Source organism: Parambassis ranga, chromosome 14, assembly GCF_900634625.1.
Source record: "Parambassis ranga chromosome 14, fParRan2.1, whole genome shotgun sequence".
NCBI classification, from domain to species: Eukaryota; Metazoa; Chordata; class Actinopteri; family Ambassidae; genus Parambassis; species Parambassis ranga.
Window position 1 is genome coordinate 15252802 of NC_041034.1, and position 23919 is coordinate 15276720.

At 42.0% G+C, this 23919-nt stretch overlaps 3 protein-coding genes across 4 annotated transcripts; 1 reads left to right on the forward strand and 2 right to left on the reverse strand.

The window, feature by feature from the left end:
- Nucleotides 1-778: 778 nt before the first annotated feature.
- On the reverse strand, nucleotides 779-8746 carry mpp1 (MAGUK p55 scaffold protein 1). The gene is made up of 12 exons (XM_028421373.1): nucleotides 8362-8746; nucleotides 5169-5297; nucleotides 5003-5081; nucleotides 4505-4590; nucleotides 4352-4420; nucleotides 2833-3029; nucleotides 2598-2701; nucleotides 2437-2517; nucleotides 2208-2288; nucleotides 1911-2113; nucleotides 1644-1718; nucleotides 779-1553 (listed from the first exon to the last, which is right to left on the reverse strand). Exons 1-12 carry the CDS (start codon nucleotides 8482-8484, stop codon nucleotides 1377-1379), a joined length of 1404 nt encoding a protein of 467 aa, XP_028277174.1. The 5' UTR covers nucleotides 8485-8746; the 3' UTR covers nucleotides 779-1376.
- A 3645-nt stretch (nucleotides 8747-12391) lies between these two features.
- On the forward strand, nucleotides 12392-16855 carry tmlhe (trimethyllysine hydroxylase, epsilon). Of its 2 annotated transcripts, none has more exons than XM_028422204.1 (8): nucleotides 12392-12723; nucleotides 12794-12954; nucleotides 13031-13207; nucleotides 14876-15155; nucleotides 15246-15365; nucleotides 15439-15675; nucleotides 15795-15933; nucleotides 16018-16855. In XM_028422204.1, coding segments are annotated over exons 1-8 (1242 nt in total). In that variant the 5' UTR covers nucleotides 12392-12721; the 3' UTR covers nucleotides 16144-16855. The 2 variants fall into 2 exon arrangements, with proteins under 2 accessions (XP_028278005.1, XP_028278006.1); XM_028422205.1 differs by having other exon boundaries at nucleotides 12392-12715.
- A 361-nt stretch (nucleotides 16856-17216) lies between these two features.
- On the reverse strand, nucleotides 17217-20962 carry LOC114446557 (V-set and immunoglobulin domain-containing protein 1-like). The gene is made up of 7 exons (XM_028422207.1): nucleotides 20776-20962; nucleotides 20533-20696; nucleotides 19853-20060; nucleotides 17820-17975; nucleotides 17625-17741; nucleotides 17405-17549; nucleotides 17217-17325 (listed from the first exon to the last, which is right to left on the reverse strand). The coding sequence occupies exons 1-7, from the start codon at nucleotides 20822-20824 to the stop codon at nucleotides 17229-17231; spliced, it is 936 nt and encodes a 311-aa protein (XP_028278008.1). The 5' UTR covers nucleotides 20825-20962; the 3' UTR covers nucleotides 17217-17228.
- Nucleotides 20963-23919: the final 2957 nt, after the last annotated feature.

Sequence of the window (23919 nt, forward strand, 5' to 3'; positions counted from 1 at the left end):
TTCCTAGCCCTAGAGGTCCATCCTCCTGTAGAGTTAATGAAAATGCAGGCCAGATAATTTGTATTCAAACTAATTAACTGAGCTCATTTGTTCATATTGTATATATATATATATACAGATAGATAGATAGATAGATAGATAGATAGATAGATAGATAGATAGATAGATAGATAGATAGATAGATAGATAGATAGATAGATAGATAGATATAGATAGATAGATATATTGATATATAGATATGTGTGTATGTATGTATGTTTATATATCCAGGACACAAAACAAAGCTCTGTTGGACTACATCCATTGTCATGTATGAGCTGTAAGTATTTCTCCCACACTGTGAATGAGGGAAGAATTACAATATGTGGGAGATACAGGTGCATTACTTGAATTGCACAACTCAGACGTGCAGGTCTTGATCTATAATTGATCACAGCCTCGAGCTGTGATGCCCACTGAAAAATTCAGGCAGACGCAAGAACCCCCTGCCCCCACAATGCCTCTGCTGCACAGTCCTTATCTAAAATGTGAGTGCATGTAGTGAGCGTGTAAGTGTGGGCAGTTCTGGCAATCCAGTTTAAGGCAGTGCAAAATAAAATTCAGTTAGATGTTGGCCAGAGTATACGACTATATGCATTTTCCTCCTAGATCTAATGGAAGGAATGTTGCTAAAGATCGTGAGGTGACCACCCAACATTAAGTATGACAAATTTTGTGATACAACGGATCCTTAAAGGGCAAATTTGTTTTTACAGAAAACAATCAAAGAAACAGTAGCTACAGAGCTGGGAAGTTTATTTTGTTGAAAAGTGCCTTTACAGTACCCCATGAGGTATACAATTTAGGAAAGATGAAACAAGTGAGGTTGTCAGTGACAGGTTTTGTGCAGAATTCATTACCGATGCATGGAGTTACACAGACAGCATGAGTACAAAGTTTCTCAATTTCATGGGACGATCAAATGAGAACAGAAAAAAAAATCCATTATTAATATGATGAAATCCTGTCTCTCTACAGTGAGGATTTCATTCACAGTTGTGGTCCTGTTTTGCATTTTGCAAACGTTCCAGCAATCACAAAACGTGTGCGGCACCAAAGCTTAACCCTGAATCCCTCAACAGCTTGAAGCACAAATGTCTAAATAACCAAATAAAACATCCATCGCCGGTGAGGTCCTCCACTTCCTGAAATAAACCTTTCTACATATTGCTTTTTTGATGCATTTGTGCAAATAATCTCTGTGACAATTAACCAAAAAGTAAACCCACACACACACCTGGGATATCTTAAACTCGAGGTTTCATGTAAGGAGTGATATTGCACTGCTTTTCACCATAGGAAAAAAAAAAAAAAAAAAGGTATCATACTGGTGCCTTTCAGTACACCCATGATACAGGCACCCACTGTGGGGTGGAGGTGGCACTCTCCATGGCCTCCTCCACACCTTTAACACTTTCATCCACATCATTGTTGGTGAGAATCACATCAAAGAAGTGTCTGTATGTGGTCAAAATGGCATCCGACTCTTTCTGTATCATCTGCAGGTTCTCCGTCTGGGAGAGAAGGAACAGAAGGTTAGCAGCTGGTGGGGCTCAGTGTTTAAAAATGCTTTAAAGTATTTTTTTAAGATGAAGATGTAGCACCTGGGGAGCTGTGTTGGTCGGAGCGATGAACACCACCAAAGGTGCAAAATCAGCAGTCCGCAAGATTTTCAAGGTCTGCAAGGTGAAATTAGTATCAGATTAATTAACTGCAGTGAAAGAGCTTATAGAAGGATTCTATTAAAGTCCAAACAGGATTCTCCTGTTCATTTATTCCTTGTGCTGTTGCCGTGTGGATGGAAATCAAGAAAGCAGTAGTTTTATGGAAACAAACCCAACAACAACACAGAGGCGGAGATCAGTGCTAACCTGTGGTTCTACATCCAGCAATGCGATTTTCCCCTGCTCGTGGATTTTCTGAACGGTCTCAGTTTTGGTACCAAACATGTATCCCTGGAAGCTGCCATACTCCAGCAGCTCATTCCCAGAGATGCATTTGGTCATGGCTTCGTTGGAGATGAAGTAATATTCCTGTCCATTCTCCTCATCCTTACGCTGGGGTCTGGTGGTGTCTGTGCAGATTGAACATTGACGAATTAGCTCATGCACAGTTCAGCAGACTCAGCTGCTCTATGGGGAGCAAAGAAAGGCTTCGGGTCTACTTACGTGGTGCAGGGTAGGAAAATTTATCTGGGTATTTTGTCAACAGTGCACTTTTGATATGTCTCCTTCCTACCCCAGGCGCACCTTAAAAGAACACAACGTTTAACATTTTTCAGTAAAAGATTAACCTTAATGTCAGTGTTAGAGGAGTAAACATTAACCCAGTACGACAACTCCACAATAAAAGTTTAGTATACGTGTATCAACATTTGTTAAAGTGTAGTTAGCTTACCAATAAGCACAAGAGTTTTCCTTTTAAAAGCTGGGAGCTGAACAACTTCTTCATAAGAAATCACATCCAGCTGGTCAAAAACTACAAGAGAATGGAATCTATTTTTAGGGGAAATCATTGTCAGTATCACCATAAAAGTCATTGACCATAGTTGTACTTACTGGAGCTGTGTTTAGCTAGGTACTTGTCCTTGCACTTCTTTTTCTTTCCAAACGGGCTGCAGGTCTGACTGCCCTCTTTGGCTTTGCTTTTACTGGCCACCCTCCTACAGGGAGAAACAGGTAATTAGGTAAGGCTGAGAACATTCTGCAATGTTCTGAGCTTTTTGGATTAAAGTACAGCTTCATTCTGCAGAATCTAATCATCAGATGTGATATATTTAAATAAGCTGTTAACCATTCTTGGAGCTCAGGGGAGGGTATCAGCCCAGCGAAGTCAGCGGCACTGCTCTCCACTCTGCCCTGCCACCAGTTTGGATCCTGCTTGTTGATGATGTTAATGATGTCACCAGTTTTAAACTTCAGACCTGCCTCTTTGCATGGGATTAGGTCATCCTTGGCAGGGTCATAGTCAAACTGGGCCCTCATATACATCTGTAGAAAGAGAGCATGTACGGTCAGTTTTCCCTTTACAGTATGTTTCTGGTATTCATTAATAGTAGACATTAATGCTGGCCTATGACCTATACCTCCCATCATTTTTCTAATCTCCACATATCTGTTGTTGCTTTGACTTTGAAACATGAATTATTTGTGAAGAAATTGTGCAGGTTTCTCCTGTTTTTTATTAAATCTGGTCTTGGAAATTACATCCTGCTGTGTTTATGGCTTCACTATCCTTTTTTCCAAATGTGAAAAACACTTCATTGTCAAACCTTGAAGTGAAATATCCCACATTCAGTTTTACTGATTCCTTTAAACACGAAACATGGAGCTGGGAAGCTGTTGTTGTAATGGGGGTAATGGGGACAAAAAGACACAAACGATATGCATCGAAACGCTGCCAATATATTGGTGCTGTTGATGCATATGTGCAGGAGAAATCTGCTGATGTTACTGGTAAGTGTTTCCCTTGAGGAGAAAAAAAAACTTTATGATATGATCTTTGACAGTTCTATTCAAATTGAAAACAGAAGAAGAAAAGAAAAAAAGGTTAGGTACAAACATCTTTGTTTACAATTCAACCTTTTTCTTAAACTGTCACAGAGGGATCATCTTCAATTTCTCCTCAGGATAAATTACTACTGCTGTTAGTAGTGTTAATGAATATTTAAGGCTCCCCAAGTCATTCCAGTGATAGATGTACACAGATAAATCTGATACCCACAAAGTGTACAAACAAGGAGCACTGGAGTGGCCTGGGTCACCAAAAATGATGTACTTTGTAAGCAGAGCACATTGACTACATATTAATGGACTACAAGCTTCAAAATGGCCATCTCTGGCCAGAGCAAAGACAGAAGAGCAGAAGAGGAACATCAGTGAAGTGAATATGTTTCTTTCTGATCATTAAAATAAAGCTCATGCTTACGTCACAGGCTATTCTACAGTATGTTCAAGCAGAGCAGCCATTTTTCTACCAGAAGTGGCACATGAATGGCGGGGAGAGAAACATGTGGCCAGTAGATGGCAGAATGAAACACACTACCAAGGTGTTTCACATCAAACTAGCAAAACTAATGTCTTTTAAATTGGTACTAGTTTCATAGTCACCTGGGTTGGTCATTGACTAACAGAGGAAGCACCTAAACGAAATCATTTTAAACAGGTAAGTCGTAAAAGAAAAGACTGGTGGAACAGAAATCAAACTTATCTTTGACTGTACTCTGAATGGTAATTTACAGCTAGTTTGCTTGGAGTAATCATGCAGTCACTCAATACAAACATTACAAGGGCAGACTCTGCTGGTCCATTACCTCACAGGCTAGGGGGCGGCTCTGTGTGTTGGGAATGATCTTCATTGTGACGACTCCAGCGGTTTCTTTCTGCGTGTAAAGAGGAAGTGGTTTTACATATATTTAGTCAAATGAACAGAAGTGTCAAGATGATGTTAAAAATAAGATGTTTACCAGAATCTTTTGTAGCTGATCCACAGTATGGGTTGTCACACTTTTTCCGTTGATTTCAGCTATTTCATCCCCTTCATGTAAGGAGCCTAAAAAAGAAACCAGGAGAAGTAGAGTGAACACAGAGTACACAGTACAGTCTGGCTCAGTTTCTGTTAATATTATAACCCTAATGTGAGTTATACAGTACATTTTAGGTGTAAATTTAAGGACTTTTGGCAGATATAATTACTATACTATTTTACCATTATACTACCAGATGTCCAAAGCCAACAGTGCTATCTGCATCCAGGATGCCATTACATTAACACCAGGGTGCATAGCATGGCAGAGACAAGCAGCCCGGCCGCTGTAGGCTACACCCAGATAACAGGGTGTAATCTGGCTGTAAGCTGAATAGCTGCCATGTGACTTTTCTCCCCCACAGGTGCAAATGACAGGTTTTTTTCTTTTCTTCACAGCCACTTGGCACAATCCCCCACACTACATGTGATTAATTACCTTGTCTGTGGATCATCCCCCCGTGTAATATTCTGGCCACTGTGCACCGCTGTTTGTCGTTTAGTTTCAGAGTGACCCCCTATAAAGAAAATAGCACAGTCAACGGAAAAAAAAAATCGAGAAAATAAACGTAATAATATATAAAACCGACGTGCTGACAGCATACCATCGGCTCTGAGGGATTCTTTTCAAAGGCTACTTCTTTCATCCTGGTCACCTCCATCCCATTCATGTGTCCAGCACTACCATTGGTGTAAACATCAGCCCCCTTATTCTCATAGGTTTGCATAGTTGCCTGTTTAAATCAAGAAAAACCAATATGAATCACACATATGAAATTTACTGAAAACAAATAACATTTAAACATGGCGTTTCATAAGTAACAGAACTCCCTGTGCAATTAAGGCGAATCAGATCTTTACCTCACTATTATTTCCAATATCTGCAGTGAACACTTTCTGCTCATGTGTTTCATTTGCAGTTTCAACATATGTTCAAGGTTGAAAATTAACCCAGTATTAGAACACCTCATTAAACACGTCCGGTCATCTGATCTACTGGGTTTGTGGTCATGGAGACCACCAGTGTCATCAAGTGATCGGAGTGAACAAAACACTAGGAAAACCAGTTCCCCTCTCACAGTGTTAAAAGTTGGTATGAAAGACATGTTGTGCTTTAACACTTAAAAAGAAGACTCTAAAAGCAGCAAATCCTTATCCATGCTACTTTCTACAGTGCCGACAGAGCTCTGAGGAGTCACAGAGGGACCAGATAAGATAATGACTCCTCCAGAGCGAAGCGTTCTCCTGTGGATACTGAAGAACAATGAGTGCACTATTTTAAAAGGTTTTATAAACCGGTCACTAAACTGAGATCAGACACGTTTTCCTGCCTCAGCACAAAGTTTCTGTGTGAAAATGACACATCAGCACTGTCTCAGCCAAAAGTATACTATCTATCTTCCAGCATCAGCACTACAATAAACCAATAAATATCATTATCACCCTCCTCCTCCTCCTCCTCCTCGCCTACAGTATACCCTCAGCTGTACCCTAATGTGCTTAAAGGCAGTTTGGTGAATCTTTGCTGTATCTAATAGTCCTAAATGTATCGAGGCCTGATTCAGGAAATACTGTTTCTATTTCTGTCCTGGTGAGTCAGGAGATGACTGGATGTACAAGTCATGACAGTCCAGCTTTTTTTGTGCAACATGATAGTTATTTACCAGCCTTGTGCCGTTATATGTCAGGAGAGAGGATTTAGACAGTGCCTTTCCACAAACAGATGAAATTACATCTGAACATCACATGCACTGATTTCTTTGAATTTTTTGTATCATTCCCAGAGCAGAGCATTTCAATGTGAAGCTCTAAAACGGAATTCATTTTGTGAATAGTGTTTGACTACTGCGACATTAGTGTGACTGTGTAACCGCTACTTTGAATGACCATTTTAGGCAAACGCTATCACTGCAATAATCTGTTTTGCATGAACAACTAGAGCAATCTAAAGAGTCCTGATGGGTTAGGTAACAGACGTTTTCATGATTAGCACAAAAAAAGGCCTTTTGATTAAACATGTCTCGTCAGGATGTTGACAGTGAGCGCCACTGACACTATCAATCCAAAGAGATGATTAAAGGCATTTCTCTGGTTTATCACAGTGTGCCCCACGCAACATTAAGCAGAGTCAGGAAGTCCTTTCAGAAGCTGGAGTGCTGGTTTTGGGTGTGGAGAAACAACAGGATAAACATCCAAGGAAGAAAGGAGCAGGCCCTTTTCTTTGAGGGTGGATGGTTTTGAAGTAGATAAAACAGAAGGCAACAGACACATGTGGATAAAATGAATGACTAGAGAAATCCATAGTGCTGATACTGCATTTCATCTCATACAACAGATTTCTTCTCCTGTATTTACAGTGAAGACACATTAATTATTAATCCTCCCCCAATGTAAGGAATAGGTATGGATCTCCTTTAGGTACTATTGATCTGTTGAAGGAACACAGCTGGACATCAATATAATATATAGAGGACACACAGTGCAAGTAAAAGGGAACTCCTTCAACAGCAGTAATTTCTCTGAACACTGACTGAAAGAATTTGGATAGATTAGACAGAATCAGCCTGAGGGCTGCTGATGATCAAGTTTCTCTCAGGTCTGCCTGAAGCCTGTCCTGCTCTCTCTGAGTGCTAAGATGTTTCTTGTTAAGGCAGAAGCACTGTATATCTGTGGTTAAACTAGCAGTGAATGCATGAAGGGCAGGGCATTGTTCCACAGGAGCATAACTCACAGCAACAGGCTCTCATTTTACTCAGCTCAAGATAGAGAGGGCATAAGATGCCACTGACAGAAAACAGCATGTGTGACTTTGCCAAAAGATGCTAAAAGAAGATGATTTCACAAATCAGCACTGTGCAGAGGGCCAGATTGGAACTCAGAGCCATTGAACAACAAAGTGCTGATGTCAGATAAAGGAGTTTCCTCCCTCCCCCATTCCCCTCAGTACTCTCAGTGCTGACTTTTCAAATTCAGAGAAAACATTCAGCACAAAGAGTTCCCAATAGTATCGCTGGCTGCCAAATCTGGTCATCCCACCTGACTCCTTCCAAGTGTCTGTCAACTGCTTTGCAGCTATGTTTGTCAGATGTTTGACCTCCTTAAAAGTAAAATGTCATTCAGTGGTTTCACAACATAATCCGGCCTTGAGGTAGAGTAAACAGGTCTGAAGTGTCAGCAGTTGGCTTCAACTGACTGTTGACACCAATTCTTTAACTGAGGCCCTGTAGCAGCTGATAAACAGGCTCACACAGCAATGTATTGTGGATCTATGTTACTTAATATTGTGGCCAAGAAAATGCAGTAGGCCAACTGATGTGACTTGACTTCACTGCCACAGTTTAACATGTTCACAAGAACTACTAAGGGGTTAATATAAGTACCATAGCACTGGCGTACAGGACCATTGTCTCATGATCACTGCTAGAAATAAGGACCTTCCCTCACGTGATGTTTCCCCAAGTGGTCAAATGACTGTGGGGGGGAAATGCAGAAGTGAAATTGCAATGCAATGTCTGCTGGACTCAAAATAACGCTGACTTAACAAGTCAATGCAGAGGCCTCCAACACAGAGCTGCTGGTTCCACATCTATGTTCTTTGTTTAAGTCTACATATTCTGCAGCTGTAAGCTGCAAACTAAGCTGTGCCATGAAAACGTAACTGGTTCTATTTTTAGACATGTTGTTGGAGAACAAACAGCAGTCCCCATGTCTGCTTCCCGGAAGCAAACATTTACGCCGGAATAATTTAGGGTGGGGGGGGGTGGTCGGACAAAATAAGGTAAATTCACGACACCTTACCTTGTCAGACTTTGGTTTGTTTTGCAGCAGCTGCTCCAGGTAGAGATCGGAGAGGGCTGTCCTGACGCTGTTCACAGGCTCCAGTATGACAGCGGCTTCGTTTTTATTGGATTTTAACGTCATCTTTCCCTGTTAGCTATTAAAAAACACACACCGAACCTGACGTGCCCCCGATCAAGGTCCGCAAGAGGTTGGCCACAGAACGCTGCCAGAGAAGAATCTGCTGATAACGCGTCCTAGCGATGTGATAAGTCACTCTCTGAGATAAAAGTCCAAGGTTTTGATCAGCAGCAGGTGAGGTACGAGAGATAACTACTGCGGGGACACCGCTGACAAAGCAAGTAAACATGCGAAGGACTGCTGCTGCGCGTTTAGATGGGCAGGCTCCGGCTGCATTCACGGAACGCCTGAAAGCTCAGAAATCTCAGCACAGTTACATTAACGCTCACTGAGCGGAAAGCCAAATTTAATGAACATCTTGTTTTCTATATTCCAATTTAATTCTTTCTGTTTAGATCCATTTGTATTCACTATCTTATCTATTTTATTAAAAAAAATCTGATCCCAATCTAAACCCAGTGCAGTTTGAGTGAGGGCTAACGAATAGGAACCATGTGAAGTCATTATCTGAACTTGTCCAAGTTTTAATTTAAACTTTATCTTTAAAAACACTACCCTATTGCATGCATGAAAAACAAACCGTTTTCACAGCGCCACACAAAAACCTACAATTCCAACTTGCCGTGAATGCAACATTACCGCAGCGTTTCCAGCAGGGCTGTCATATCTGCAAACGGAAGTAAGTAAAAAGAAACATCCTCATGTGGTTTACAGCAGCTGACACGGAGTTCGTCCGTTACAACGAAACGTAAACAGCTGCAGTGTGAATATATGTGCTTAAAACACACCTCTAACATACAGAGGGACAGTAAACGTAGCTGATTGCATGAACATACGGGTGCTGCAGGCACACAAGGGCCTCCGTGTTGCAACCTGCAGGTATGTGTTTATATAAGATTTAAGGAGGAGCAGCTCTTAAAGAAAACTCTACAAGTCCAGGTGCCTTTCTTCACCCTCCTGAATGAAAATGACCCGGATGACTGAGAATCTTCATCAACAACATCAATAAAGTGCATCATTGTAGATGTTGTGTGCAACTTTTCATTGATTGCACCACTACATTGCTCTGGGGCCACATACAGTTCTGCTGGTGTGTACAGATACTACAATGGAACCATGTAAGCTACTTCGTTATGACAGATAGACCTGAGTGTAGTTTTATTTTAAACCCTGCTCATTTCCCCACAATAACCTGTATATTTTATCTGTTGATCGCTGATATTTGTATTTAATATTTACAGAGGGAATCCATGCTGGCTGCTCTGCTGACACATACAGTGGGGAAAAAAAGTATTTAGTCAGCCACCAATTGTGCAAGTTCTCCTATTTAAAAAGATGAGAGAGCCCTGTAATTTTCATCACAGGTATACCTCAACTATGAGAGACAAAATGAGAAACAAAAATCCAGAAAATCACATTGTAGGATTTTTAAAGAATTTATTTGCAAATTATGGTGGAAAATAAGTATTTGGTCAATAACAAAATGTCATCTTAATACTTTGTTATATACCCTTTGTTGGCAATGACAGAGGTCAAACGTTTTCTGTAAGTCTTCACAAGGTTTTCACACACTTTTGCTGGTATTTTGGCCCATTCCTCCATGCAGATCTCCTCTAGAGCAGTAATGTTTTGGGGCTGACGCTGGGTAACATGGACTTTCAACTCCCTCCAAAGATTTTCTATGGGGTTGAGATCTGGAGACTGGCTAGGCCACTCCAGGACCTTGCAATGCTTCTTACGAAGCCACTCCTTTGTTGCCCGGGCGGTGTGTTTGGGATCATTGTCATGTTGAAAGACCCAGCCACGTTTCATCTTCAATGCCCTTGCTGATGGAAGGAGGTTTTCACTCAAAATCTCACGATACATGGCCCCATTCATTCTTTCATTTACACGGATCAGTCGTCCAGGTCCCTTTGCAGAAAAACAGCCCCAAAGCATGATGTTTCCACCCCCATGCTTCACAGTAGGTATGGTGTTCTTCGGATGCAACTCAGCATTCTTTCTCCTCCAAACACGACAAGTTGAGTTTTTACCAAAAAGTTCTATTTTGGTTTCATCTGACCATATGACATTCTCCCAATCCTCTTCTGGATCATCCAAATGCTCTCTAGCAAACTTCAAACGGGCCTGGATATGTACTGGTTTAAGCAGGGGGACACGTCTGGCACTGCAGGATTTGAGTCCCTGGCGGCGCAGTGTGTTACTGATGGTAGCTTTTGTTACTTTGGTCCCAGCTCTCCGGAGGTCATTCACTAGGTCCCCCAGTGTGGTTCTGGGATTTTTGCTCACAGTTCTGGTGATCATTTTGACCCCACGGGGTGAGATCTTGCGTGGAGCCCCAGATCGAGGGAGATTATCAGTGGTCTTGTATGTCTTCCATTTTCTAATAATTGCTCCCACAGTTGATTTCTTCACACCAAGCTGCTTACCTATTGCAGATTCAGTCTTCCCAGCCTGGTGCAGGTCTACAATTTTGTTTCTGGTGTCCTTTGACAGCTCTTTGGTCTTGGCCATAGTGGAGTTTGGAGTGTGACTGTTTGAGGTTGTGGACAGGTGTCTTTTATACTGATAACGACTCCAAACAGATGCCATTAATACAGGTAACGAGTGGAGGACAGAGGAGCCTCTTAAAGAAAAAGTTACAGGTCTGTGAGAGCCAGAAATCTTGCTTGTTTGTAGGTGACCAAATACTTCTTTTACTGAGGAATTTACCAATTAATTCATTAAAAATCCTACAATGTGATTTTCTACATTTTCTTTTCTTATTTTGTCTCTCATAGTTCAGGTATACATATGATGAAAATTACAGGCCTCTCTCATCTTTTTAAGTGGGAGAACTTGCACAATTGGTGGCTGACTAAATACTTTTTTTCCCCACTGTATAAGGACATTGTCTTCCTGGAATTTGTGTAATCTACAATGCACACTTGTGTACAACCCCTTTGATGGCAGATAACAGCTCAGACGAGTGAGCAGTGACTTTGTGTGTATGTTTCTATCGCTGCTCTCCATTTTTGCAGTGCTCCACCAGGAGAAGCCAGAGTAATTGCTGCCTCTTTTTGACGATCATGTGCCTTTTGTGTGTCTTGCTGCATCAAACATCCTCTGCAATATCAGCATCTCAGTATTTCTCAGGTTGACCTCAGAGGTTTCTGTTATAAAACATCATAGACTTGTGTGCTAAGTTATCCAACTTTGAGGAAGTTGATCACAAGTAGGCTTCACATCTGTTCCTCTCCAGTCTTCTTAATGCTCTTATTAACTGATTCACGAATATAGTATAATATTGAGTAGGCCAAACTCATTCAGAAAATGCTCACTGGGTAATGAATCAACCTGAGCAGAGGCGTTTTCTGAAAGGCTTGCTATCAGGTTATACAGTTCTCTGCACCTAGTGGAGCTGCCCCCTGCTGGTCTTTACACAGAATGCATATTTAAGGCACTTCCGCCTTGAAACCTCCTCCCACACCCCGAGGCCACTTCAGTCTTTTATACAACAGAGCGCGTCCAGAGGAAAGAACTGTAAAAACATAGTGTCCATTATTGATCTGTCACATATTTAGACAATCAGATGTTATTTTAAGAATCAGCCACTTACCATCTGTGTTAAATTAAAACTAACAAAAAATATGAAAAAATTGAAGGTTCATTATAGTTATTAAAAGAGTAAAACAATAAGGCCGTGTGTTGCATTCTGATCAGTGTAGGCCTGATTATATACAGCCTCTTTGACCAATTCAATGTTTCGGTCACACAGCGTCTTTAAAACTTAAAAAAAAGAGACGAGATCTGAAGCTTTAAAATGGTAAAACTTAAACGTATAAAGCGCCAAACCCTTGAGCAATAATTAGACCAATGAGTTGTTAGATCCAGAGTCAGGCGTCGTCATGCCCAGAGGCATGATGGGAAATCTATGGCGTGCACACACGGCGCGTGACCCCATGTTTGCATGGCAGACATAGTAGGGAACGAGTACAGAGAAGAAAACTCTGTGTCTGTGGCTCTGAACAAGTCGAACCAAATGTAAACTGCGTGCGTTGCGCCCGCGGCTGTTGGTGATCGATTCAGCGCAGATCTATTTTCCGAACAAATGAACAAATCTGTGGATTTGATCTATGGAGGGTTTAATAATTAATCCCTGACTGTCACAGAACTTTTACGAGATTAAAAAAAGTTCGCTGTGAAGCACTAGAGGGAGGGACACGCCAGCGCCTTTACCCACCTCAACCTCTAAGTTAAAATGTTGTCACGTTAACGATCAGTTAATCGGTCTTTGTCGAACAGCAGGTTACTTCTGTTGTCTGCACCTCAGGATGTTCGGCACGCTGAGGAGGACAGTGCGCCCCGCGCTGGAACAGGCTCAGCTGCTGTCTGGACTCAGAAAGGCGCAGATACCATGGAGACACAAGACGCACATCCGCGCCTGTGCTGCGGCTTCTTCTGCAACATTCCGCTTACATGAGGATTGTCTGGGTGAGTTTACTTTTTAATACAATGCATCTGTGCAAATCCTGGCGTTAATACACCCACACACTCCCTGTGTGTGCAGAGCTGAGCTGTGGAGGGACGTCGATGCGTTTTAACTACGTGTGGCTGCGGGATCACTGCCGCTCTGCCTCCTCATACAACTCCTCAACTAACCAGAGAAACCTGGACACTGGCAGCATAGACCTCACTATCCGTCCAGAGAGGACAACAGTGGAAGATGGTCAGCTCGTCCTTACATGTAAGTAATGGTAGTAATCTTGCACAGCCTACATTGTGTTTAATTTAATTAAATTACATTAAATCAAGATGACACTCAAGCACCAGACAATAGTGAGCACTGGCTGCAAAAGACATGAACTTCTGTTTGCAGGCTGGTTTACTTTATCAGAACTTAACATCATGTCAATCATTATACATCTGAAGTTTCCTTCAAGGCAAAAGTGTTAACCTTTGTCCCGGGTTACATTTTTTTGTGCATAAAGACTCACAGTTGTATGGCATTGCTTTGGGTGTAGTCAAATACAGGAAGAAAACTCTGGACTGTTTAATGTATACCATAAAAAGGCATGTTGTGTAACCTGGATTTAGATATCACCTTCTGTTAGCATTTGCTGGATTACAAACTTTTTAACAGCCTGGATGAGTTGACTATCCATCTGTTTGCACCTCACAGCTGTGTCTAAGTGCTGGTGGCTGATTTGGCTGCACCTGATGTCACTCTGGTATAAGAGGGTAAAACATCTTGACTTGTTTGTATTTTTTAAACCAGTCACAATCATCATAAGTGCAGCTGAGCTCAGGATGCAGGGATGGTGCGTTTGCAAAGAAAAAAATTGTGCCTGAGGAGAGATGAGGTTTACCGTCTGCTGCACGACCCAACACAAGAAGAAGGATCATACATCCTCACTGCCCAGACACACCTTTAACATCCCCTCCTAACTCCTCATCCTCCAACTAACCACCCAAGATGAAGCAAATGCTCATAAGTCCTGCTCCCTGTGCTATTCCCCAGAGAGGCCTCAGCAGGTGTAGGTGAGCTAAATTAAACAGCACAAAACACCAGCCAGCTGGAGCCCTCCCTTATCCTCTCTGTCTTATGCTGCTCCTGGGAGAAAGCCATGTGGGATGTAGTTGCCTCCTTTCTGAGTAAACAGTCTCACAGCAGCCAGGTGTGGGAATGATAACATCCACCTCCTTCACCTTGTTACCCCACCACAGTTTTAATCTCTTTGACATGAGCAGGAAGATACATAGATATTTTTAGTACTGGATTATGTTCATGACCAGGGAGCTCAATATAAAAGCGAGATCTGTGGAAGCTTTTAATATCACAGTGGTAGCAGTGAGATGTCCATGACCCCCCCCCCCCCATCTGTGGGTGTCTGTCCACATAGATGGCATCTCCCCTGGGTTGCTGGGCTTCACAGTTTCTGTTCAGAAGCTGGTCTGTCACTGTGCTTTTATGCACACACACAAGAGTGGCAGTGCATCTTACATAGTGTGACAAATGTGGATCTGCCAGCCCAGAGACAGATGATGATGCACATGTTCCTGCAGGCCAAGTGGCAAGTGTGCCTCTTGCTGTTAGCAGAGCTGAGTCAAGGCCAGCTGAGTCTGGGAGAGGATGTTCCATCCATGAATGCGGGGCCTCATAGACATGTTTTTTTTCTAATCTGTGTGGCCATGGACCTTCCTGTGGCATGAAGATCTGAGTTCTAGCAACATTTTATTGCTGTTTTGTTTTTTAATAATATTTTTTAACATTTTGGACTGAAATTTCTGTTCAAAGGCACTGAAAATCTCACATAATTGAGATAAAATTCTATACAATGCTAGCCAACACTTAGCTTATACTAATTAGTAGGTGCACTGTATCCATTAACGATATGATCTGCTTGTATTCCAGGGTCTGGCGGCCACATATCCAAGTACAGCCTCAGCTGGCTAGCTGAGAACTGCTATGAAGTAAAGAAGCAGAGCACCGAGCAGCAGCGCATCCTTTGGAACTCGGACATCTACAAAAATGCAAACATCACAGCAGCCAAGTGGGACAAGTTTATGAGCTGCGACGATGAGCTGAAGAAGTTTCTACAGAACTATCTTCTGTATGGGATTGCGTTCGTCGATGATGTCCCAGCTACAGTGGAGGCCACGGAGGCAGTTACTCAGAGAGTCAGTCTAATCAGGTATCAAGTGCTCCTCCTTGGTCTAATTTAATTTATAGTACAGCAGTGTCTGCATTGTAATCATTTATCATTCTTGGTGTTAATCACAAGGGAGACTACATATGGAAGAATGTGGTGCTTTACCTCAGATTTTTCCAGAGGAGACACTGCCTACAGCCAGCTGGCCCTGGACCGTCATACTGACACATCATACTTTCAGGAACCATGTGGGTAGGTGCAGAAGAAATGGGATCATATGATATTTTCAAAACCGTTTAATCAATACTGCTGATTGCTTTTGCAGAATTCAGGTTTTCCACTGTCTGAGGCATGAAGGAACAGGAGGAAAGACCCTCCTCGTTGATGGGTTCTACGCTGCAGAAAAGTTGCGGCAGGAGTCGCCTGAAAACTTTGAGCTGCTTACACGTGTTCCCATCAGACATGAGTACCTTGAAAACACAGACAGCCACCAAAACCGCATGACGGGCATCGGCCCCGTGCTCAATGTCTATCCATGGAACAATGAAGTTTACCTGATCCGGTATGTAGGTGCTTCAATTCAACCTAGTGTACATGTACAGTATGCAGTCAGAAAGATCACTTATACCTGTTTTTATGGTTTAACTTGAATCTGTAATTGTTGTATGCTTTATTCTACAGATACAACAACTATGACCGTTCAGTGATAAACACCATCCCCCATGACACTGTCCGACGGTGGTATGTAGCACACCGAGAGCTGACTACAGAACTAAGGCGCCCAGAGAACGAGCTGTGGATCAAGCTAACTCCAGGGAAGGTAAGAAAGTTACCCTCCAATAAAGTGCTGTACATCTTTGCATTGGCCCAGGTTAGAAAATAAAAATGTTCTTCTCTTCCTCAGGTGATATTTATTGACAACTGGCGAGTGTTACATGGGAGAGACTCTTTCACTGGCCTGAGGCAGCTCTGTGGATGCTATCTGACCAGAGACGACGTCCTCAGCACCGCACATCGCCTCGGACTGTAAGGGTCAGTTATGAACAAGGTTCCTTTACTCCTATGCCAGTCTGCCCATTATACAGTGTTTATATAATTAATTACAGGTTAAATATGAAAATGAATGAATCAACCATGCTGATCGCAACAATTACTCAGAGGTCCTTGATAGCAAGTTTTAAATTCAGCTTTGTGTTTTTTTTAGCATGTTTATAGATTTTGTATTACATTGCACTGTGATGATAAGCATGTGTAAGTGTCCTTACATATGGCCAAGCAAACACTTCCGTGCATCTGTTTGAGTTCTGCTGTTGTGGCTGTTATATTGGTAGCAGTATTGGTGTGAAACCTTGCAGGATCACTGTCTGGCTCCATAAAGTTGCCCAGCGGCCCCTCAATATTTCTCAGTTAAAGTAAATATATGGTGGCTCTCTGTGCTGCCTTCAGACTTATACCAAATGACCATAAATTTAGAGTTAATGGCTGTGGCATTGGTAGAGGGGAGTAGGTTGTGTTGCATTAGATTTATTGTTGAGTCACAGAAGGAGCTGTTTAATATTTGCTTTACCTAATAGAGATATAAATAATGTGCAAAATTATTACCATAATTCACATGCAGAAGGTGAAGGAAAGAGGTGATCTGATTTCTCACTTTGGATGTCTTAGTCAATAATCATATTTGATGCCACGTGGCCCCCTTCCAATAGTGATTTTTTTTAAATAAAAAAAGCTGACAACCATTATTTAAATTTTAATCTGTTTTTTTTATTGAACAAAAATGTTATTATGCTATTACCTGGCAATTGATCAACAAGTTACATTTGAGCACAGGATATTTCTTTAAGTCAAAATAAAGCATAAAAAACAGAATCATGCTATGTATACAATCAGTATAACACTAATCATTTGTATGATGCACATGTATGGTCATAAAAGTATGAATAAAAAAAGATAAAAAAGCTGTCAAATTATCAATTTAAGGAAAAAAAATCCAGCTTCAATCATGAAGGTGCTCTTCTTCATATTGTTTTTGTCTGTGAATGACGTATGTTAAAGCCCGAACATCCTGTTATTCAGATTAGTGACGCAGCTCCAGTTGTTTGCAGCAGGCTTTTTTTAGGCTTGTGGCTCATCTCCCTCCGCATGAAGCGTGCCTGCTGTAGTTGCCATAGCAACGTTACCTGGGGCCTCTTGGGCCTGAGGAGAGTTCCTCCTAGTGGAGAAAGTGAGTTAATGTTGCGTGTTAACCACATGATCAAATGTAAAATGTATTGAATACATAAAAGACTTACTTCATCTCATTGGACTCTTGTGCCTTCACGGCTTTGTATTTGTGTTTCTTCACCTTATGAGCAATAAACCACACAACCAGGGCTATCAGCACACACCCAAGCAGCGCTCCAATCACTGCTCCAGCTACCACTCCATCTCCCGCCTCTAAACAAACATTATTAATATTTGTTAATGGGTCTTTTTTTTAAGCATTATACCGACATTTATGCACAGTCATACCAGGACTCAGCTCAATGGTGCAAGTAGAAAATCCCACTGGGTTTGTAGCCTGGCACTGGTACTCCCCAAACTCAAACTGGGATATGTTTCTGAATTCCAGTATTCCAGTTGTAGTTGCTGAAATTAAAAAAAACACACACACATGTTAATAAAACCATGATAAACAAATGCACACACTGTACTTGCAGGACTCACTCCTTCCAAGCACAGGTCTCCTTGTCCTTGTCTGATCCAGTCTGATCCAGGTGTATGTTGGGTTCGGGCTCCCGCGCTCGCTGTGGCAGGTCAGAGTGACCTTGTGACCTGATTCCACATCACCGTGGACAGCACAGAAAGGAACAGACGGCTTCTCTGACAGACCACAGGGACGACAAAAGACAGCACAGGTTCAAATGTGTCTGATCAGCATCCAGGAGAGAGCAAATTATTACATAAACTTTTGCTGTATTTTATTGTGAAAGTTTTGTCATTTTGAATTTTTACTTTTCACGTCATTCAGCCACTCAGATAAATGACTGAATCTGATGAATAATTGTTGTGGAACAAAGAGCATTTCCTCCAAACAGAAATAACTAAAGAACCTATTTTCACCTGCTAGATGAGACCTGCTATATTCAGTCAGAGGCAGTGCTGTGTTTCTGTGTGTATATTTTATTTCCTGTTTCTCTCTTAAGGTCCACCACAGAATGTCTGCTCAACATCTCTCTGGCTGAATATATAAGTCTCTAAAAGAGCAGATCTCAGGCATAAGGGTCCTCTGTCTTCTTTCCAGAGCCCTCTGTTTGAGCTGTCGTCCCCGTGCTGGCACTTTAGAGACACTTATAGTATATAGGGAGGAACCTGTGGGTGTTTAAGGGCTTAAGGACACACTGGATTTATTGGTTCCCCTAGACAGGCTAGCTAGTATTTTAAAAGTAACATTGTTGCATCTTGTAAGAGATTAAAGCGGAGAAATATCACCTGTATAAATCTTAGACTACAGTCACTTTACAGACTTGAGCTTGTTTAAATCTTATTATTAAACACACAGCACACACAGCACATCACGTGTCCCCCCGTTAGTCATCGTGATTCAGGAAATCTTGGGAGCGGCCTTACAGCTCTGCTCCTGAGCTCAGACTCAGAATATTTACTGTATAATTCACAGTGGATGCCCTCTCGGCATTGAACCTTTCAGTATAATGATTCACAGTTTTTCTAAAAATATCTTTTAAAATTGCATGCTAACTTTATATTTAAGACCTCATGTGGCTTCACATTATTGATCATGCTGCAGGGTGTACATTTCACATGCCTGCTTGTAATTAAAATGATGCTATACTGCTCACATTATAATTGTATGCAAAAGCATGATGATGGAAATCATCCTGGATCCCATGTTAATCAACATGAGAGCAGCCATACATATTCATGTTATCCCCCCCAGCATTTTTCATAGGTTAGTCAATATGTGTGGTTAGCATGCAGCAGATGTTTGTGTATATTCTGTATGCAGTACAAGGATGCAGTCACAGTCCTCTAATTTAAAATACTGACAATGAGGAGACTGCTGCAGTAACCATGGAAACTGCTGAGGATACTGAGGCTTGCAAGGTTGTCCTGGTAACTCAGTGAATGAAAGGATTCAAACTGAATGTAATTCCCTATTCACACAATTCAAGGCCACTATTTTAATAGGTTTGTTAATAGTATGACAGTATGTGGAGGGATCACTGAAATATTTTCCTCAAGTCACAATTCCAAATCAAACATTTCCTGTTATGTCTGTTGTCAGACACCAGAAGCTTCTCTTCAGGCAGTCACTCCCTTACTTTTGAGCAGGAGGATGATGGATGGAGCACAGACACAGGGGTCATATTATGTCTCCCTTTCCTCATTTAAGTCATTATGGATGCTAACACAACACCAGCAGTTCAGGCCACACCTCAGAATACTCTCAGGCCCCACCGTGGGACATAAAAACAATACGTTGATTTCTCCCATAGTACAACCATTCAACCAATGGGTGTGGTCAAGACTGAAATCTGCACACCCTGTTTACTCAGTCTGAGGTCTGTTTGAATGTGTACAGATTATGATTCATTGACAAAGTAAAAAAGTGTTCTCTCTTTGACCCAGTTAATAGTTTTGTTCATGACCAAGAAAACAATGTCATTATATTATAAAAACCTGTGATTGAAACTTAGCATCAACTACAAGCATTCCTTTCTAACACTGACTAAACTCACCAAGGACATTCACTATGATATTGGACTGAGACTGTCCGTCCACATCGGGAAAGTTGTGAACTTCACAGGTGTAGACTCCGGCATCTGATGGCTGCATGTTGCTTATTGTGATTGAGGCATTTTTGGTGGTGTCAGGAGCAGACGGAGGCTGAATCCTGCCCTCATAGGGTTTAGTAATGGCGACCTTTCCCGACTGATAGTAACAGATCTGAAAGCAAATGCAGCAAATCAGACACACACCGCACTGTCCTCAGAATAATCCGTGTCTCTAGTTCTCCAGTGTATACTAACTATAGTTATTCATATTGTAGATATACTGTAGTGGTGAATTCCAACTATTAGGCACAAGCTTTGTTATCACAGTGAGGTGTATCAGTGTAGAAAATGCAGCATACTGGAAACAAGCAGCTGAGCTAAGCTGTGTGCATGTGTTTTAGGTGACTGAAGTTGATAAAATGTGATGTTTAGCATCTAAGACGTTGGTTGCTGCTAAGAGAAACCATGAACGCATCATGTCTTTGCAGTATCATTCAGAGTCTTAGTGCCAGAGAAATGTTGCCACTCATTTTGAGAAATTACTGTGACGCTTTTTACCTTAGAAGGAAACCACTAAGCATAAAGCTAAGAGTATTCTATCATCACAGTTGGTGCAATCGGAGCTGGTGTGTGTGTGTGTGTACCTGCTGTGGAGTCATAGAGGACGATGAAATAAATTCCCACTGGATGGTGAGGCTGGTAGTTGTGTCCGCAGTAGAAACAAACATACAGTTGAGCAGGATGCTTTCGCCCATTGTAACATTGACATATTTCTCCGGGGTTGTTACTGTGATCAGTTCAACATATCCTGCAAAAAATATTGGTTTCAAGTAAGTTTCAAAAATAATAATGACAAAAACCATGAGATAAATGAGGAAGGAAGTTACCTATTAGGGTTATAAGCACCAGCAGATGCTGCACTGAGCACATCTTCATCGACACACTTGCAGGGCTCCTTCAAAAGCTAAAGTTTTCTCTTTCCTGTCCCACCACTCCTGACTCCTGTTAGCTGCACAGGGGAGAGAATAAGTGCATTACAGTATCGTAGGCAAGGTTACAGTATTCGTGTTAATGGACTGGCTGATAATGTGCATGTTTGCATACCCATGTTTGCCAGATGGGGTGTGTATATTGGGTGTGTGTGGACTGTTGATTTAGCAGTTAACGATTCTTTCTGGGTGCAAAAACAGTCACTGTGGTCACACACTGTGTGTGTGTATCAGATTGTTGACCGTACATGGCAGGTTAGGACCACATTGTGATGGTTAATTCATTTTTCAGGACTTTGGCAGTAGTTTCACTGCAGCTCATCCTTCTTGTCTTGTAAGTCATTCTGGGTCAGGGCTTCTGGCGAAGGAATTAATGTAATTTAATCTCCACCTGGCCTTTATCGCCCGCCTCAAGGAAGTGTAAGCCAAAGCACTGCAACATGCTGCTTATCACTGGGGAGTGCACTCCCCGGTGCTGCTGCTGCTGCTGCTGCTGCCTACTTAATATAGGCAGATTCACCTTCGCTGCTTTCACTCACACAGCGTAGAGCACATTCCTGATGGAGAGAGACAGTGAATCACATGTGATTAATTGTCTATAATTACCAGAAGCTGACATAAGTGATTAACAATGTGAAAAATGTTGATCAGGGGTGACTGGAGGGGTGAGGGAGGAGGCGGTGGGATCATGTGGGGAGTGGAGGGAGGCGTGTAGACCTCATTATGTAGAAGACACTTACGTGATAGGTTGGGAAGTGGGACTATCTCAGTGTCCTTAGGATTTTTGTCTTTGTACGAAAACAACATATTGCAAGCTCAAGGTCAAGGGCCCAACGTTTAAATAAAAGGGATTATGATCAACTGATGAGAAGTCACAAAAAAACATGCCAGTCTCGAACCAAACTCTTCCTGTAAGAAAATAAAAATGGAACAAATCGCAGTAGTTTTAAGGCTAAATGCTAACACTAGCAATTGTTTTATTTAAATCATGTATTCACCTACTGAACACTGATCTGATTTCGATCCAATATCAGTTAATATATGTTGAAATATTTCACTATAATAGAAGAAGTTAACATCATGTGATGTATCCTCTGGGGACAATGAAAACCACTAAACTTACTTTAAGGTACAAGCTGTACATTCTGTGTTTGATTCACCTCTCAGCACACTTCACTATACCCTTAATTATACTCCAGTCAGAGTAATGACTGAGTGAAGGGCCGATGATGACGAATCCGCCCACCTGCATGCACCAAACTGCAGAGATGTCTCGCACGGTGAGATGAAGGTTAGTGTGTCCTACTCGAAGCTCCAACAGGTTTCAGTGCAATACCTCCACACACTTATTCATCCACCCACCATGACCAGAGTTTCCCTGTCGGCAGACTGCGAGGGGGCGTGAGTCAAAACCCAGATAGAGCGAGTACACATTCGAGGTGTGGTGTGTGTGTTTTTCTTTTTTTTTGAAGAATGATTGTAGATTACACCGACTGGTTGTTGTATATTTTTTAAGAGTGTATAATGTTGAGACACTACTATGAAAGGAAGGAAGGGGTGCAGTTCAGACATTGGCCAGCAGATGACAGGCCAGTCTGATAGATGCTTCTGTGTGTGTGTGTGTGTGTGTGTGTGTCTGTGTGTGTGTGTCAGTGTGTGTGTGTACATGTATCAGTGATGATCAGAAGGATTCTGCTGATTCATCCAGAGGAATCTTTCCTCGGACGTCCTGGATGAAAAAGGCCTCTGAGCTTATTGAAGGAAGTGAAGATGGACTCACCAGAAACACGGTGCTCCAGACCGCCGAGCAGAACTCCAGCCCCGGACCAGTGCTAGAAGATGGATGATGATAAATCATTACATGTCAACCCTTGAAAGTAACTAGTACTCTGAGTACTTTTTGGGGAGAGTATTCTGTACTTTTACTGAAGTACTTTTTAACATCAGTACCTGCACATGTGTGTTTTTTACAAAGATATCTGCACGCTCTGAATGTCCGAGCTCTGACAACAACACATGAACCTTCAACACTGACAGCACTTCACCCTCTGTACACAGACCTGCACATCAGCTCATTTTGCTTATTGGATTTCTTGGTTTATTCTTATTTGTGTTGATTCTTGCTCTGTTTTCTTTGATCTTAGTTATGTTGTGGACAAAGTCATGTGAAGGGAGCTGGCACAGTCAGAGGGTCAGTGCTCTGCGTGACCTCTGCTGTGCATTTGACAATGAACGTCTTGGATCTTGAATCTTGAATGGATCCACACTAGCAAAGGAGGTCGGTGCTGGATAAGCGCGGTCCGTCCGTCTTCTCTGCTGATAAAGAGGGAACTAGTGGCTGAGCAAGTTATGGGGCGGAGATCATTAGAACATTAGAAAACGCCGTATGGCGTATGACCAAGCGGCAACCTTCGGGGCTCAGACCTGAAGCCCATGCGGAAGTGTCAAAACCTGTAGTCCACGCTGCAACCACTGGGGGCTGGCTCCAGCAGGGGGTGAATTTTTTTACAACTCACTGGTTTCAGTTGTATTCTGACTTAAAATTACGCAATAATTATGGGCGTTGCCGCTTGAGTGACAGACAGTTTGTAGCACCCTCCGGTAGTATAATCAAAGAGTCCGAGATCATAGTTGAATACAAGGTTTATTCCATAAAGAAGACCCGTGAGAACTGAGAACAGGACAAAAATAAAGGAAATAAGTAAAAAATAAAATAAAAACCGCTGCACAATGCATGAATGTCCCCACATTGTTAGCAAAGGTAGGACTCAAACACACACACACACCTCAACAGCGTTACACTGTGGGCCGTTAGCTCGTGAAACTCTAACGCACAACATATATTGCACAATCATACTCATAACACGATGTCACCTCAGTTTAGCATTCAATACATTAGACCACACATACCTCGTAGGCTGCATAAACACTACGGAGGGGGGCTAATCCTGGACTCTTCTTTCTTCTTGTTTAGAAATTAAACCTTAACTTTTAGCTGGTTGGGGGAGCTCACAGTGGCAAAACAAAGTTACAAAAGGTTAT